Source organism: Saimiri boliviensis, chromosome 1 (assembly GCF_048565385.1).
Source record: "Saimiri boliviensis isolate mSaiBol1 chromosome 1, mSaiBol1.pri, whole genome shotgun sequence".
NCBI classification, from domain to species: Eukaryota; Metazoa; Chordata; class Mammalia; order Primates; family Cebidae; genus Saimiri; species Saimiri boliviensis.
Window position 1 is genome coordinate 133,805,122 of NC_133449.1, and position 18,412 is coordinate 133,823,533.

The window sequence follows — 18,412 nt, forward strand, 5'->3', positions numbered from 1 at the left end:
GAGAGAGAGAGAGAGAGAGAGAGAGAGAGAGAGAGAGAGAAGGGAAGAAGGAAAAGAGAGTGAGAGAAAAAGAGAAAGAAAACTGAAACCCAAAGAAGCTGAGTAGATTACCTAAGGTCACATAGTCACTAAGTGCCAGGATCAAGAGTAGAACCATGGTGTATGGTAAAAGAAGAAGTTGTCACAGAAGTGCCCTGTCTCAACTCCAGGTACCGCCATGGTTAGGGAGGAACGGGAAGTCTGAGGCTGAAAGGAGCAGCCAGGTCCTTTTCCTGATTCCTTTGTTGACCAGTTATCTGAAGAGCACCAGCCATGGGCCAGATATGAGCCAGGTGATGGGCAGTCCCCTGATGAGCAGAACAGACCGGATCTCTGGCCTCCCAGCATTCACAGTCTGTGGGTCGCGACTGCCAAAGGCCTGACCCCGAGATCAGGCCTTGCATGAAAGCAGGAAAAGTCAACCCCCAGGATTTCTGATTTCAACCCCAAACTGTACAACACCTAAGTCTCTTCCAAGACAAATCAAGACACATCATTTTGTTAACCTAGTATGCAAAAACTCACATTTATATCTAAGACAGACTGAGGGGCAGGTGGTGGAGATAAGTTTTTTTTTTTTTTCCAAAACAATTCACCAAGGGACATCTTTGAATAGACCCCTCCCCCTACTCCCCAGTTAGCACAATCCATAAGGGATGGGACCTGCACTGAATTGTCAGGAATTCCAAATATACCTGCATTCCCAGAGTTTGGCGCTATTTTGAGGGACAAATGCTGCCTCCCACATTTACCCACTATCCTGTACTACCTCACACACTCTCAGGGCCCTGTCCAGAACCATCACAGCTAGGAAATAATGTAACGCATGGAAGGAAGCAAGGGCTCTACCCTTCCACTATGACAACCGCAACTCATCCATAGTATCAGTGGCTGAACGGGTAGGTCAATCCCGGTGCTCACCCATTGCCCTCAGGCCCGTTATGTGAGAGTGCATTTGTGTGTTAGGCCTGCCACTAACGAAATACCAAAAACTGGGTGGCTTACACCTCAGAACTCTCACAGTTCTGCAAACAAGAAGCCCAGAATCAAAGTGTTGGCGATGCTGGATCCTTTCGGGGAGAACACTGGGCCTCCTTCCTCTGCCTGCAGGTTCATTACTCAGCTCTCTGCATCTGTCTTCACACAGCCTTCTCTTCCTATGTCTCTCTCCTTTCTTCTCATAAGGACACGTCATTCTGTATTAGGGTCCACTCTATTTCATTATGACTTCATCTCAACTAATTACATCTGCAAAGCTCCCCTTTCCAAATAAGATCGGGGATTAGGGCCTTGACATATGAAACTAGTAAGAACAATTCAATCTCTAATAGGCACCCACCACTGCCCACAGCCCAGAAAGAGCCAGATGATGTCCTCTTACAGGAGACCACATCTAACCCATCCCCACACCCAGGCAAGGCTGGCTGCGCCAGAGGACACTGGTCTCCAAAGCAGCCTGCTCCTGTACGCCGGCTTCAAAAGGCATGGCCGATGGGAAACTTCTCTCTCAGGAGTCCATTCTTAAGAGGCTGAAAAACCAAAGCTGTCGCTGATGGGCAGCAACAGAAATCCAAGGTTTGGAGACAGGCTGTGCTGGGGAAGGGAGGGCCAAGCAGTGAGAGACACCCAAGAGGGCAGATGAGGCTGTCAAGAGACATCACCATCAGCGGCTCTTGTTACAGACAAAGCAGGAGACTCCTCAGTGCCAATGGCTCATACTTCCCTTCCCATGTAGCCCCATGGTGAGACTGTTCATTTTTCTGGATTCCTACAAAACCCCCAAACCCTTACAATCATCCTGCTTATCAGCCTTCACTGGGGCACTTACAGCTGCCTCTGTATCTGCCAAAATTAGAGGCTGCGAACAAGCCTGGAAGGATGACCCCAACTCAGGTCCTGTTCTTTAGCCTGTGGCTAGGACAAGCTTCCCAGCATCCTTTGCACTTGGTCGCAGGACGAATTCTCATCAACAGAAGGTGGGAGGGGGTGGGGCACAGTGGCCCGTGCCTGTGATCCCAGCACTTTGGGAGACCAAAGCAGGAGGATCACTTGATCCCAGGAGTTCAAGGCTGCAATGAGCTGTGATCACACCACTGCACTTCAGTCTAGGCAATAAGCAAGACCCCTCCTCTTGGGGGTGGGGGGAACAGGTGGGAGGAGAGAGGTACATCCACTTCAGGTATGGCCCATAGAAACTTCCAACCTCCTGAGCCACCCTCTACTCTTCCTCCCTGCACTGGTGGGACAAAGGATCCGGTGGTAGCCTCCAACACCTTTGGAGATGACAGCACAGAGTCCCACTCTCCAGTCTTGCTGGATCATGACTTGAGTGAGTGAGAGACAAACTTATAGGAAGAAATTACTTGTTACTGCAGTTGGGCTACCTTGACTAATAGGAAAGTTTTGTTGCTGTGCCCTATGCCAGAATGCTCTCTCCACGGAGCTTCCCATGGCTCCCTCCTTCTCATCCTTCAAGTCTCAACTCATATGTCACCTCAACAGAGAGGCCACCCTGAGGCCTTCCCTAGCTAAGCTAGTGCTCCTGGCTGGTGACTCTTTATTCAGCACCCCATTCCTTTTCTTCCTAATGTCCATCACGATCCAACATGATTGAATGTGTTACTACGGCTTTTTCCACTTTTCCTACAAGACTGTAAGATTCTCTAGGGATCTGCAGAGTCCTGATCACTACTTTATCCCCAGTGAGAAGCACATTGCCCAATACACATCAGGTCTTCTTTGAGTGTTTGCTAAATCAATAAAAGGAACAAATTGTAAGAAGATTGTAAGGTTGTCATCCAGGGCAGAAGGCAACTCTTGAATAACAAGACAAGCAATTCCTCAACCATCCAACATAAAAGTAGGGCTACAGCACCATCAAGAAAAAAAAAGTCAACTCCACTTTTCACACTGGCAGGCTCCAGCGTGGAGGACACATACCCCAGGGGGAGCAGGACAATCCACTGGGTGCAAGAAGGAAAATCCTCATATAAATGGAAGACGTAGTATTTCTGTCATCCTCTCTACAATGTTATCTCCCTTTATGCTGGATGACGATGATGTTGATTATGATAAAAACAACAATAACAAGAGCACAAAATACTTAAGCACATCCTCCGTGCCAGACACTGCTGAAGCATTTTGCATGTATCATGCCATTTGTTTCCCACAAGAGTCTTATGGGATGTGTTCTTCAATTATTCTCATTTTATAGATGAGGAAATGGAGGCCCCAAGAGGCAAGATGAGAGGCCCAAGGTCACACCCGTAACAAGTGGCAGGGCCAGGATTTGACAGGCCTTCTTTATACCATCACTGCACACCAATAACCGAAAGGCAAGTAAGTTTGTGGACACCGTGGGCACTGGTTGGTTGAGTCTTATTTCTGATGAGATGCTTCATTGCAGGAGCTGGGGACCACCCTCAGACAATCGTTTTCATCTTAGGAGATGCCAATGAGAAAACATTATTCATTCATTCATTATTAATAGTAATTTCACATTTCTTTCAAAAACATTTTGACAAAATAAAGACTTTCAAAAATATTCATTTTTTTCCATGAAAAGAAGTCCAAGAGTGGATTTCAGAATGAGCCCACATACAGTAAACTCTTACTTTGTCACCCTTGGCCCCGTCTGCACTTCTCCACGCTGTGTGTGGTCTTTCCTAGCATGCCCCATCTCCCCGCTAATCTGGCACCCCTCTAGGATGAGCACCAAGTCTTCTTTCTCTTGGTGCCTCCAGCCCCTGGCAGAGCAAGTCCTCTGCACACACAAGGAATTCACATGTTTCCCTCCGACCGTCACAAAGAAAGTCTAAACAAAGCTGCCGTTCTTTGGTCTCAGGCCCGGGGTGTTTATGACACACAAAACTGATACATCTTTGAGACCATCTAGAAGAAAGCAACAGAGAGCAAGAAGGAGGTAAGAGACTGACGGTAGGAAGAACAAGCTCAAATTGCAGCTCTGCCCTTTCCTCAACTTGGGTATGCCACCCCATCTCCCCAGGACTCAGTCTCCTTGTGAATAAAACAGGGATAGCTCCCCCTTCAGTGGACCTCTGTGGGGAGTAAGGAGTTGTTATCTTTCATGTGCTTTCACAGAGACTAGGACACAGTGAGCATTCATTAGAAGAGGCTCTCACCAACAGTTTCACTATTATCATTAACAAGTAGGAGCCCCAAAAACCTAACGCCAAGGAAGCAGACAGCTCCTACGTTTGAGAATCCCTCATTCATGGGTAGCCACAACTTGCCAAAAATAAGCAGACAGAGAAAAAATGCCTGAGCAAAAGTGAAAATGTCAGGATAAAAAGCCTATTCAGTTGAGATAGACATGGTCCAGGCCCTCTAAGGGGCCCGTCACCAGAAGAAACCTTAAAAATCCAGACCCACAAACAGATGGCACCATGTTGGCTCCTGAGACAGTCTGAGCCTCTAGAATGGACAAGATGCAAGAGGACGCTAAGGCTCCACTCAGAAAGGCCCCAGAGCACACCCCTTTCCACCTGGAGACTCCTCAACCGTGTCCCTCAGAAGGGAAGAAAAACCAACATAAGCCACAAGTTCCCTCCCTTCATTCAGAGACAACCAGTTCCTTAACTCTCTATGCAGAGGGCCAGGATGGAAGGTGTCCCGGCACCATCTTATCCAACACCCCTGGAAAGCAACAGGGAATGTGGAGGCCAGGAAATGAGGTGGTGTGCTTCAGACTGAGTCTTCTCTGTCAGAGGCCAGGCCTTGGAGGTCCTCACTAGGGGGCTTTTTCCTTTCTTCTCTTACTGTATTAAGTTTCAATTATGCAATATTTCCAACATCTTAAAAAGTACATACAATAAAATCCATTCAATTCTCACCCAATAAGGTGGAGACTACTATTATCTCACTTGACAGATATGGAAACTGAGGCACAGAACTATACAAAAGAACTTGCTTCCAGTCATACTTCTAGTAAGTGGCTGATATGGTTCAGCTGTGTCCCTACCCAAACCTTACCCTGAATTGTAGCTCCCATAATCTTCATGTGCCATGGGAGGGGCCCAGTGGGAGGTAATTGAATCATGGGGCTGGTTATCTTCATGCTCTCCTCATGATAGTGAGTTCTCATGAGGTGGTTTTAAAAGGGGCTTCCTCCTTCACTCAGCTCGCCTCCTTGCTGCCACCATGTGAAGAAGGCTTCTCCTTCCATCATGATTGTCAATGTCCCAAGGCCTCCCCAGCCACACTAAATTGTGAGTCAATGAAACTTCTTTCCTTTATAAATTACCCAGTCTTGTGCGTATCTTTTTTTTTTTTTTGAGACAGAGTCACACTCTCTCACCCATGCTGGAGTGCAGTGGTGCAATCTTGGCTCACTGCAACTTCCACCTCCCAGGTTCAAGCGATTCTTCTGCCTCAGCCTCCCAAGTAGTTGGGACTACAGGTGTGTGCCACTAAACCTGGCTAATTTGCATATTTTTAGCAGAGACAGGGTTTCGCCATGTTGGCCAGGCTGGGATTACAGGTGTGAGCCACTGCACCCAGCCTAGTGTATCTTTATTAGCAGCATAAGAGTGGACTAATACAGTGGCAGAGCAGGATTTGCATCATAAATCTGGATTTGGAATTGACATGCTCATGTGGGAGCCGGGCTGCTGGTGGCCACCATCAGTTCCTACCTGCTGTGGATGTGCATGACATTCCTTCTCTATGAGAGTAATTTCCTTTCCTCGAAGCCAAGCTGAGCTTACTGATCTGAGTTGCTATAAGTTATGTCCTAGAATTCCTGAGGCTGTCATAAGAAGTCTTGTAGTTTCTGCCTGGGACTTCTCTGCCTGAAACCACCACATGGTAGGTCTTTGGTCAATTGGCCCAGCTGAGGCTGGTGCGGTGGCTTATGCCTGTAATCCCAGCACTTTGAGAAGCTGGAGGGGGCAGATCACCTGAGGTCAGGAGTCTCTGGCCAGTATGGTGAAACCCCATCTCTACTAAAAACACAAAAATTAGCTGGATGTGGTCATATGCAGCAACTCAGGGGGTGAGGTGGGAGGATAGCCTGAACCCAGGAGGCGGAGGCTGCACTGAGCCAAGACTGCACCACTGCACTCCAGCCTGGATGGCAGAGTGAGACTCCATCTCAAAAACAAACAAAAAATAATCCCAGCTAAGCCCAGTCTTCCAGCCATCACCACTAAGGTACCAGATGTGTGAGTGAAGATTCTGGAAACTTCCAGGCCAAGTGACACCAAATGACCTCAGTCCAGGCTAAAAAGAGTAGAAGAATCACCTGGCTGAGCCCTGCCCACATCTATGACCTACACATCTACTCACTTATATTACATGACACCCATTCATCCCACAGGATCAGAGCAGCTGTCCCTGCTAACCATCTGGCAAATCTCTCTCAACTCAACCCAAGGACCTCCTCCACTATCAGCCCTCCCCATTCCTCACCACCTCCCTCACACCCAAATGGACCAGAGCCTTCCCTCCTCACACCATACCCAGAGAAAACTCCCACTATGGTACTAAGCATGCAACCTTGCAAGGGCAGGTTTCTGATTCTGTCTCCTCCTCTTGCAGGCTGGGACTCCATTCTTCCTCCTCCCTCTCTCCGCAGAGTTTAGCACTCAATATGATGGCAAACATGTGCTGAACAAATGAGAAAGTTCCATCAAAACAGGGTTCAGAGTCAAACCCTATTTTACCCAGTGACATTTTACTGCTATAAGCAAAGCAAACACACAACTTTACAGCAGTTTCTCAGCGCCTGCACCACTGACATTTTTGCTGGATCACTCTCTGTGGCTGGGACTGTCCTGTGCACTGTAGGATGTTTAGCAGCATCTCTGGCATCTACACATTGGATGCCAGTAGCAGCCTGTATCCCAGGTGAGAAAATCAAACACACCTCCTGACATTGCCAAATTTCCCCTACCCTGGGGTAGAAAGGGGGAAGGCAAGGATCACCCTGGTTGAGAATCACTTGCTGCTTTAGACAGTAGGACCCAGGTGTCTTACCCAGGGCTGCACAGGGATTGTAACACCTGTCCAAAGTCACACGCCACTTGCCAACAATTCCAAAACCACATGCCACTGCTCGCCTATGTGTGCACCTACCCCTGCAGACCCCACAGTAACCAGAAAGTTCCTGCTAACCAGAACCCCATGAGAGAATTGCCAGAGCTGGGAGTTCTTCCTGAGATAAAACATCACCCATCTCAGTAGGAGACTGAGCCTGCTCTCTCAAGGTGTGGCAGGGAACTATCATTTCTAAGCTCTTCACACATAATTGGCTTTTCCTGTCACTACCTACACCATCATCTCTAACAGGACCTGCAGTACATGCTCAAAGATGCAAATCCAATCACGCCGTCCCTCTTCTGAAAACCTGAGAATGGTCCCTTCTCCCCTCCAGAAAAAGTCCAAATCCCTAAGCAAGACTTTAAGTCCCTGCATAGACTGGACTTCACTAGTTACCAACAACAGCAAAAATCATGACAGTGGTGGTTCACATCAATTCGGCACCTGTCACATGCTATGAATTCAGCCAAGCCTCTCTGACACATCTTCTCAATGGCTTCTTCCGAACCATGACCCTTAGGGGTAAACATGAGCGTTATTTCCATTTCATAGATAAGGGAATTAAAGTTCGGAGAGTGCAGGTAACTTGCCGGAGATCACACAGCAAAGCTCATCAAACAGTCAAGCCCCACACTGCTCATACCTAATAAGGCAACATAGGCTCCATGAAGATTTGAAACTAACTGAATAACTGCTGTATCTCTAGTGCCCAGAGCAGTGCCCGGCTGAGTAGGCATTCCAATGGCAGAGGGGAGGCAAAGGAGGGGGCAAAGGTCAGAAGGGAAGAAGAAAGAAAGAGAAAGTGGGAGAGAGAAGAGGAGGGACAGGGAAAGGACGGGGAAAGGGAAAGAAGGACGACGTCTCTGCAGTGATGTATATGAAACTGCCTAGTTACCAGACCTTCTGGGGGACTTATTATAATACTATGCTCCAGCCAAAGTGGTGACATATCATCACTCTCGGTCACTCCAGGGAGAAGGCAGAAGGAAACACAGAGGCTGAACAGCTGAATAAGAGAATGAACTGAGGCCAGGCATGGTAGGTCATGCCTGTAATACCAGTACTTCGGGAGACCAAGGTGGGAGGACTGCTTGAGGCCAGGAGTTTGAGACCAGCCTGGGCAACACAGCAAGACCCTATCTACACAAAAGTTAAAAGATCAGCTGGGCATGATGGTGCACACCTGTAGTCTCAGCTACTTGGGAGGCTGGGCAGGAGGATCACTTGAGCCCAAGAGTTCATGGCTGTAGTGAACCATGATCAGGCCATTCCACTCTAGCTTGGGCAACAGATCAAGATCCCATCTCTGAGAGAGAGAGAGAGTGTGTGTGTGTGTGAAAGCAAGCTCGCAAGAGTACACAAGCGAGTGAAATGATAATACTTAGCAGAAAGGCAGAATGACAGGGCAAAGATTTCAAGCCAAAATCCTGTCTTATGCCCATCAGAATGAGCTTCAGGAAAAGATTCCAATACCCTGTACTTTCATTCGTGTGTGTGTGTGTGTGTGTGTGTGTGTGTATGAAATATAGGTATTTGTGTGTATATATACATATATACACATATATATTTTTTTAAGTTCCAGGATACATGGCAGAACATGCAGGTCTGTTACAGGGGTATACCTGTGCCATGGTAATACCCTGTACTTTCAAAATCCCCCCTAGGTGTCTCTGTTGGGCAGCTAGGCTTGGGACAGGCAGATTGAGAAAAGAAAGGAAAAACCAGCCATCTACTCTCAATGTGGCACGCCTGTATTTACCACCAGTCCCAGCCATCCCACCCTCTAGAGGGGAAGCAGGGGCACCCCAGAGGCAACAGGTTTCTGGGCCACCTGGGGGTGGAGTCAGCCAATGCAAACAGTCTGGAGAGAAGATGGCCACCTCCACATTGCATTTTCAAAGCAGGGCTCTGGTTCTGTGAGACTTGAGACCCACTTGCCTCCGAAACCAGAAGCCTTTCAGAAAGCAGTTTGATCATGCTCATGATAGGACACATCAAATTGAGGATGACACCAAGCTACCAGAGCCTACCTATGAATGTCTATTTTCAGCAGCCATGCAGCACGGATGAGGGTGCTGGCAACAGGTACTTTCACACCTTGTGGCTAAAACATACAGTGGGGTAACCTCTTCTGCAGGGTGCTGCCTAACTTCCCTTTAAAGTTAAAACATGCCATACCCTTCGGCTCAGAAATAAACCTCCAGGAAATTGTCCTTTGGATATCCCCATACATACACATAGAAGAATAATGCAGCAATCACCCTCCTCTAACACTGGAGGAGACATAAGTGGTGCAGCTGCTTGGGAAAACGGTCTGACGGTTCCAACAATGATGAAACTGAGTTAGCATATGACCCAGCAATTCCTAGGTATATACCCAAAAGAAACAAAAACAGACATCCACACAAAAACTTGTAGAGAAACGTTCTTAGCAGCACCATTTATAGTAGCCAAAAGACGGGACCATCACAAGTGTCCATCAACAGATGAATGAATACATGAATTGTGGAATATCCATACAATGTATGGTGATTCTGCCATAAAAAGGCAAATTTCTGATCCACCCAACAAAGTGGATGAACCTTGAAAACATTACACTGAGTGAAAGAAGCCAGTCACAAAAGCCCACATAAAAACGATCCATTTCTATGAAACGTCCACAGCAGGGAGGTGTATAGAGATAGAGGTCAATTTAATGGTTGCCGAGGTCTGGTAGAGGAGATGGGGTGGTGGTGAAAGGTCTGGGATTACATCTTGAGGTGATAAAAATATTCTAAATTTTATTGTAGTGGTGCTTGCACACATATATAAATATACTAAAACCATCACACTATACATGCTGCATACAATGGGTGAATCTATGTATAGTATGTGAATTATATCTCAATAAAACTATTACTTAAAAAAGAGAGAGAGAGAATACAAGCCTGGGTGAGGTGGCTCATGCATGTAATCCCAATGCTTTGGGAGGCCAAGGGCGGAGGATCACTTGAGCACAGAAGTATGAGACCAGCCCGGACATAGTGAGACCCCCATTTCTCCAAAAAAAAAAAAAAAAAAAAAAAAACTAAATTATCCAGACATGGTGGTACATTCCCATGGTCCCAGCTAGGTGGGAGACTGAGGCAGGAAGATCACCTGAGCCCAGAGGGCTGAGGTTGCAGTTAGCCATCATCATGCCACTGCACTCCAGCCTGGGTAACAGAAAAAGACCCTATCTCAAAAAAATATTTTTTTTAAAAAAAAGTACAATGATAGTCACTTTGACTAATAACAAGAGTCTGGAAATAGCGCAAAATGTGCTTCCGTGGAGTTAAACTGTTATACTGAGGCCTATGCCATGTCATGTGTCCAAGAAAGAATGAGTAGATCAATGTGTGCTGATAAGAAACCACCCCCAACATCATTATTAATTAACAAAAAGGAGTCAAGGTGCAGAATTGTACAGGAGAGTTTCCATTTGTGTGTTTTTTTAAACCTATGCATGATGCAAGCATAGACTATTTCTGGAAGATAAAAGTAATTGGTAATGAGCTTGCCTCTGCAGCATGGGTTAGGGGCTGGGGAGGAGAAACATCTGGTAAGGAGAAACTCCTTACCCCCCAGGAATATATATTTCAATTAAAAACTAGTTAATTTAAAAACACAAATTACAGCAAATGTATGCAAATGAAAATGGCTTAAGTGCCTTTATTTGTTATAGTTTAAGAAACTTTAGGATCTGAACCAACCGCCCAATTTAAAGGAAATCGGGGAGGAGGGATGCCTCTACCAGGACCAGACCTACATTTGAAAGCTACAAAACATTCAGCAACTCACTTTCCCTGCTTGGAGACTAAAGCAAAGGCCCCTCACTGCTGTGGTGTGCAGTAAAACACAGTAACATTTGGCAACCAGGCTATGAGTTTCCTCAAGCTTAGGCTAGTTAGCCCTTAGAGGTCAGACGACTGGACCAGCTGTGAGAACCAGATGATCCCTGATGCTGTCCGATAGGAAACAAATGCACCAGCCAAGGCAAGCTGCCCAAATGCCCTTTCCGAGTGGGCTGACTACAGTTTCTGTTATTTCACCAGAGCTCTCCTGGCTGAACTTCCTCCACCTGCTGTAAACCTCATCAGAGACCAACAAAAAGTGGCAATGCTTTCATTTTGAGAAGAATAAAAACGCATCAAACCAGCAACAATCACAGTAATGACAAGACAGGAAGGTGGACAGGCACTCAGGCCAGGGCCCCAGAGGACAGCCACATTGCCCCACCCAGTGAGTACTCACGGAAGCCCTCAATCTTGTCGGCGGTCTTGCTCCAGGCCACCTGCCTCGTTTCCATGATCACCTGGACGGTCCTTCGCTCAGGAGTAGACTTACGAAAGCTGAACACAGTCATCACCGTCCCCAGCTCCAGGGCTCTCTTGATCTGGCTCTTCTCGTATTCCGCAAGGGAATCCACACTAGCCATGGTGGACATTGTGGCCACTCCAGGGAGAAGGAGGGAATCGGGAGCAATCAGGAGGCTGAAAGGGCAGAATTAAAGAGTGGCCTGGTTTTAGTACCGAAGGAGGTTTAAGTTAACAGGACATGAACTTCAAGAAACAAAAACCTGTCTCAGGCCAATCAGGATGAGTTTAAGGAAAACGTTCTAGTGGCAAGGCATGGCCGGCCACTCAGAGAGCTCAGGCAGGACACAATGTTTAAATGGAAACTGAAGTGTGAGAAGGGCCCCTGACCTCAAGGACCCAGCCGTTACCTGGGCTTTGAATAACCAAATCACCCTGGCCTGGCAGTGACCCCCTCTCTCCCCACCCACTCTTACCCTACAGAATATTTGAATAGCCAAAGCAGCCCGGCCAGGCTCCCACCTCTCACTCCCCACCTCCAACATCCTTCTCTTTCCTGTCTAGAGTTTTCTAACCATCTCTTTACTTCCTAAACAAAATTAAGAACTGAAAAAAATAAAATGAAACAAACAAACAAACAAACAAAAAACAAAGCAAACCTTCAGAATCATTCATGGAGACCTGGGCAAATGATTCCTCTTTATAGAAATGAGGATAAAAGGCAGGAAATGTCAGGTCTTGGCAGCTTCAAGTTCAAATCTTAGAGTAGGTCCCTACTGGCTGTGTGGCCGTGGGCAGACTGCTTGACCTCTCTGTGCCTTAGTTTAAGCCTTTTTAAAATGGAAATGTTCAGACCCTTAGGAAGCCTGAAAACGAATCCGCCAGCCAAGCACCTGGGGTGATGCCCAGCACCTGGCAGGTGTCCTTGATTACCGTTTATGCTTGTGGGTGGTCAGTATCAGAGAGTGTTTGGACCCAAAATCTTGTAGGAATCATTGCATGGACTCTCTCCTGACCACTTCCAACCCACCTCATCCTTTCACCAGCTCCTCCTAGGATCTCATACTTAAAACTATTCTAAACCTAGTCTCCCAGCTTCTTCCCTGAACTGCTAGGGTCAATTCTCACACCCATAGCCAGAAGGATCCTTTTAGAACATGAATCAAATCATGTCACTCCTTTGCTCAAAATCCCATAGTAGCTCCATGAGCCTTCACTCTGTACCATCCCCTTATTCTGCCTCCCAAATCCCCAGAAACTGATTGCCGGCCCCCAAAACAGGACTTAAGAGTGAAGGGGCTCCCCAGGCCCTGGAGCTGAACTACCAGAGACCCCCTTGCCACCACTGCAAGAAATCACTTAGATCCTCTGGGCTCATTTCCAAGCCCATAATAGAAAGTAACTGTATCCACCTTCTACATGTTTTTGTAAGGCTTAAACAAGACAATGCATCTCAGGACCTTAAAACAATGAAACAAAGTCAACAATCCTTAGATTAAGCTATTGTTACAATTACCATTATTTGTTCAGTTTCTTATCTCCTCCTTTCCCTCCCAGTCTGGCCTGGAGTTGTTACTTTGTAGCTGTCAAGGTTACAGAGTAGCACTAGAGAGACCTTTGCAGGATCCAAAGAGGAAGGAGTAAGAGGCTGGTGTTCACCCAGGGCTGTCTGGGCTTCCAGCCTGGCTCAGCCTCCTGCCAAGCTGCTCTAAATCTGTGCCTCAGTTCCCTTACCTGTAAAATGGAGGTTAAATGACAACCAGGGGCAGCTGGGAGGAAGAAAAGCACAGCCCACAGCATTTAGCAAGGTCTCTGTTAAGATTAATCAGCCATTGGGGAAGGCATTAATCAAGTATCAACTCTATGCCAGGCACTGAGCTGAGAACTGGGATGCAAATAAGGGGCATGGGGAGGGCCCAGGATTTGCCCTTTGCCCCCTCCTCCCTCTGCTACACACCCATTCAAAAGACATCTCCTCGGCCAGGCCGGCAGCAGGAGATAATTACAACTGCCCTCTGTCCATTTGGAAAAAGACCAATCAACTGAGAATTCTAATGTAGTTATAAGTGTAGCAGCAGAAGCATGCATAGGTGAGGGGAGAGGCAGACAGCAGCAAGAAGGGGTCCTAGATTTAATCTGGAATGCGGCTAGGCAGTTAACTGGTTCAGGAAAAGCCTTCAGGGGAAAAAAGCAGGCATCTTAAATTGAATCTTTCAAAAAAGACGAAGCTGGAGGAACTGGCTTTAGGTTTAAGCAAAGGCTGGGAGGCAGACAGAGTATGCTAAAAACTCTGCTGAGAGTTAATGTCCCTCCTTACCTATCAAGAGAAACCTAAAATAACCTCCTGATCATTACCCAGGACAAAGGGATGAACAAGGTGCCTCCATGGCCCATTTCGTCCTTGTAAAGCAGCCATTTACTGGGCCCTGGTGCCAAGCACCTGTCATGTCTGGTTCATCTCATTTATCTCAATGAGAAATACTGCAGGGGGAAACTGAAATCCCCAGAGGTCACATTACCTGATCAAAGTTATGTAAAACAGTGGCAGCACAAAGATCAGAACCATCACCTGAGTCCCAAGCCCACAGTCCAGAATCGTGTGGCAGAATTTGGCCAGATATTGATGAATTTGTCAGTACAAGCCCCTCTCAAAAAGAAGTTACGGGACTTATCCAAGGTCATACAGACAGAAAGTAGCTGAAACTGGATTTGACCCAGGTGCCAACCACGAAGCTCTTCACTATGTTGACAGTCCCCAGCCATGCATCCTTGAGTTCCCCACTCCCAAGTCTCTAGGCCACTGTCCACTGGAGCATCAGTAGGAAACACAAGCCCTATTATAATACCTTCAATCAAACAGAAACCAGGAGAAGGCACCAGGCTCCTCAGTTCTTTCCAGCCCTGGCTCTGGGAGGGCCTTGGACTTAACCTTCCCCAGGGTTCGAGTTACTTCCAATTTGGAAGCCCAGCAGATCAGTTCAGCCATAAACACCAGCTCTTCCACATTGCCTCTCACGAACTTTTTTTTTTTTTTTTTGGCTTTTTTTTTTTAGACCTAGCATCACTCTGTTGCCCAGGCTGTCTCATGGGTTCAACTGATTCTCCTGCCTCTGCTTCCAAAGTAGCTAGGACTATAGGTACACGTCACCATGACCAGCTAATTTTTGTATTTTTAGTAGAGATGGAGTTTCACTATGTGGGCCAGGCTGATCTCGAACTCCTGACCTCATGATCTGCCAGCCTAAGCCTTCCAAAGTGCTGGGATTACAAGCATAAGCAACCACACCAGTTGCTTTTTAATAGATGTTCACGGGTTGCCCTAAAAGAGCAGGCGTGAAATTTACACTTAACTACAGTGGCTGACAATACTGTCTCCCCTCTGATGCTGCAGGGTGAGTGTAAGGTGTAGCACTAATGTTCCTTGAGCTGCTGGAGGGGCACTTAGCACTCAGGTATTTGCCTGTACCACATTTTAGCAGAATTGTTTTCTGGGAGTTTGGATGAAACCCTGTACTGTCCTGACATGCAGAGAGCACTGAAGAGACAAAAACTTCCTTGATTTCTGGTTTTGGGTTCCTGTATCTCTTTAAATACCCTTCTAAATAAGCTTATGAGATACAAGAACATGAACGAGCTTATGATATATGACTGGAAACAGATCTTTGTGGCTGAAAGATCCTTAGAGTCAACCACTCAAATCCCACCAGTACCCAGCTCACCCCTTCAGGGTTCCATGCTTCAGCAACTACAGCAGGGAGGTCTCCAAGACCTTGACACCAGAGGAGAAAGCAGTCATCACAGCAACTTCCACTTTGCTTCTGCTTTTTTTTTTTTTTTAAGAGTCTTGAAATCCCTTTTTTGTTCCTGTTTCCCATTCTTAATGGGTAATTCTGTAAAATGACTTATCTTGTAAATACAAACATGGCTGAGTCTGAATTAGTGATTTTGCCATTTTTACATTTCGTGTCCTTCTAAAGGACATTTCATTAGCTCATTCATGTTCTTGTATCTCATAAGCTTACTTAGAAGGGTATGAAATGAGATACAAGAACCCAAAACCAGAAATCAAGGAAGTTTTTGTCTCTTCAGTGCTCTCTGCATGTCAGGACAGTCCAGGATTTCATCCAAACTCCCACAAAACAATTCTGTAAAATGTGGTACAGGCAAACACCTGAGTGCTAAGTGCCCCTCCAACAGCTCAAGGGACATTAGTGCTACACCTTACACTCACCCTGCAGCATTGGAGATGATATGCTATTTTCAAAGGAACAGTGTCAGCAACTGGAGGTAAGAGTGTAAATTCCACCCCTGCTCTTTTAGAGCAACCTGTGAGCAGCTATTAAAAAGCAAAACATATATATGCTTTGATCCTGCAATTGTATATGTACAGAAAGGCATGCACAAAGATGTAGTATGTGTGACAAAGTCAGGGAAGCAACATTTGCAATAGAACTAGAAAAAATAAAAACGGAACAACTGCTCATCAGTGTAGGGGGCCTTTTGGATAAATAATGGCACACGTGCATTGAAGAACCCTCAGTAGCTATCAGAAAGAATGACGATGATGGATAAACAATTTGATCTGGAAAGATTTGTGGGGTCAATAAAAAAAAATAGTTGCAAACAACAGTTGCAATTGTATGAGTACAACGCAATCCCATTTTATACAGGCGATCTGCTGGTAAATCCAGGAGAGTGGTTACTCTCCCCTGAGAGATAAACAGGAATTTATTGGAGGCTGGGAGAGGGTGGAGGGCACGACTTGGCTTTACGTTAAGTGATCATGTAATGCGCAAACTTTTCTTCTTGTGTTTTTACTGTTTTCTAAATTAAGAAGTGTTTAATTTTTTTGTTTAAGTCAGAGTCTTGCTCCTGTTGCCCAGGTGCAGTGGGTGATCTGGGCTCACCGCAACCTCTGCCTCCCAGGTTCAAGCAATTCTCCTGCCTCAGCCTCCTGAGTAGCTGGGATTACAGGCACGTGCCACCACTCCCAGCTAATTTTTTGTATTTTTAGTAGAGACAGAGTTTCACCATGTTGGCCAATCTGGTTTCAAACTCCTGACCCCAAGTGATCTGCCCACCTCAGCCTCCCAAAGTGTTGGGATTACAGGTGTGAGCCACCACCCCCGGCCAAGAAATGTTTTCAAAAGTTTTCTCACCAGCTGTTTTCCACTGACCACCTAATGAGCGCAAAAGGGCTATTCATGGGGTCTCCGCTTTTCCTCTTCCAGAGGAACTGCCCATACTCCAGTCGCTGGTGGGGGGAGGCAGCTCCATCATTAGGTGACTTAAACACCAGTGAGGCCCCCCATGAGGACTGTCCCTGAGTTGTTATACACGTGGTGCACACACACCTTTGCAGGAGAAACTGCTTGAGGCTGGCATAGATTTTTAAACTCTGTAACACTTCCCTGCAGAACTGTAGCTAAGGACAAGGCCCAAGCCCCACAGAAGGCCCTTGAACCAGAGGGTGAGTTAGGAACTGCCCAAGGACTCTCCATGGATGCATCCGGATTCTCAGCCAACCTCGTGGAACAGCAATAAGCCCCAATTCTCAACACAGCCCTGGAAAATAGCCTTGAGTGGCTCCAGTATCCAGAGGGGGAAACAGACTCAGAAAGGCTTTTCAACTTGCCCAGGGTCACGTTGATGGAACTGAAATTCAAATTAAGTTCTGATGGACGGGGCCACCTGTTTCTCCTGTGCCATGTCTCCTCTTTACCCCCTACCATAGCCTCTCACCCTAGTTCAAGATTAGGGTAGCAAGACAGCCCCGCCTCACCCTCCCGCTGGAATCTAGGCGCTCCCTGTCCAAACGGGACACATCTTTAATTTGAACTCTTCTGCCATGCGGGTAGTGAAATAACCAGGGACACGCACAGACACACGCATAATTACGCAGACAGTTGTGAAGCGGGCATCGCGAGTGCCCTGCAAGCTCTCCAACAGTCTCGGGGAAGGACTGCGCCTCCCGCGGTATCGCTCCCCACCCGCCACCAGCAACCACCGAAGTGAGACGGGGAAATGTGGCTCCGAGAGTCCGCGAGCTCTGGGCACAGGCGCGGTCAGGAGAGACAGCGTCACCCCAAGCGGAGCCTCTCGGAAAGAAAAGTTTTGAATGCCAGGGCCCGCGCGACCCCCGAGCTTCCCCTACCCCGGTCCCCATTCAAAACTGGGGCCGCCCCATCGCACGAGCGGGAGAGGTGGCGCCGGCCCCGGGTGAGGAAGTAGCCAGTGGCTGGCCCAGGATCCCCGCCGTCACCAAACAGACCCCGGGCGTGGCGGGCCAGGGTCCCCGAGGGCGCACCCCACCCCTGCTCGCACCGGCTGCGCCAGGGCGCAGACCCCCTCGGACGCAGCGCCCTAGGCTCCAGTCCCCACCAGGTGCAGGTCCCTGGGCGCCCCGTCTGCCTCCCTCCCGCCCGGGCAGCTCACCTGGCCGTGCCGCCCGGACGCAGCTGCCCGCCTGCCCGGGGTCCCGGCTCTGGGATCCCACGCGCAGCCGCCGGCGTCTCGACTCCGGGCACTCCTCGCCGCTCACGCCCTCCCCCGCCTGCGCTCGCTACTTCTGCTTCGGCCGCGGCCCCGCGCCACGTGATCCTCCCGGGCCGCCCCCCGCGCAGCCCCGCCCCAGGCGAGCCCAGCCCCGTCAGCCTCTTGGAGCGCACCCCGTGCCCTCCCCGCTGTGGGGCGGCCCAGGCCTGGAGCCCCGCCTCTGCGTGCCAAGGAGGAAACTGAAGCAGCCGGAGGGGAGGCTACCTGCCCAAGGCCACTTGGCCAGGTGCTAAGGGCGTTCCTCAAAACCATAGCATTCCTGGAGCGCCGGCCGCCTTCCAGGTGTTTGCCGTTTATTTAACTCACTCCCGGCCTGACGGGCCCCTGGGCTCACGCCTGTCATCCCAGCGTTTTGGGAGGTCGAGACCGGAGGATAGCTTCAGCTCAGCAGTTCGAGACGGCAGTGGGCTAGGATGGGTGTGGCA

The 18,412-nt window shown here is 48.1% G+C and overlaps 1 protein-coding gene across 4 annotated transcripts in view; it reads right to left on the bottom strand.

Annotated features, from left to right (window-relative positions):
- PLCG2 (phospholipase C gamma 2) overlaps positions 1–18,012 on the bottom strand; it is a 180,694-nt gene extending 162,682 nt beyond the window's left edge. For 2 of the 4 annotated variants that reach the window (XM_074404665.1, XM_003938062.4), the window contains exons 1-2: positions 17,868–18,012; positions 11,371–11,609 (exon numbers count right to left, since the gene is read on the bottom strand). In XM_074404665.1, coding sequence (XP_074260766.1) covers positions 11,371–11,563 — 193 coding nt within the window. In that variant the 5' untranslated portion in view covers positions 11,564–11,609; positions 17,868–18,012. Of the gene's footprint in view, positions 1–6,555; positions 6,667–11,370; positions 11,610–17,867 lie in introns of those variants that run through there. The other 2 variants (XM_074404659.1, XM_074404669.1) reach the window with 2 other exon arrangements.
- Positions 18,013–18,412: the final 400 nt, after the last annotated feature.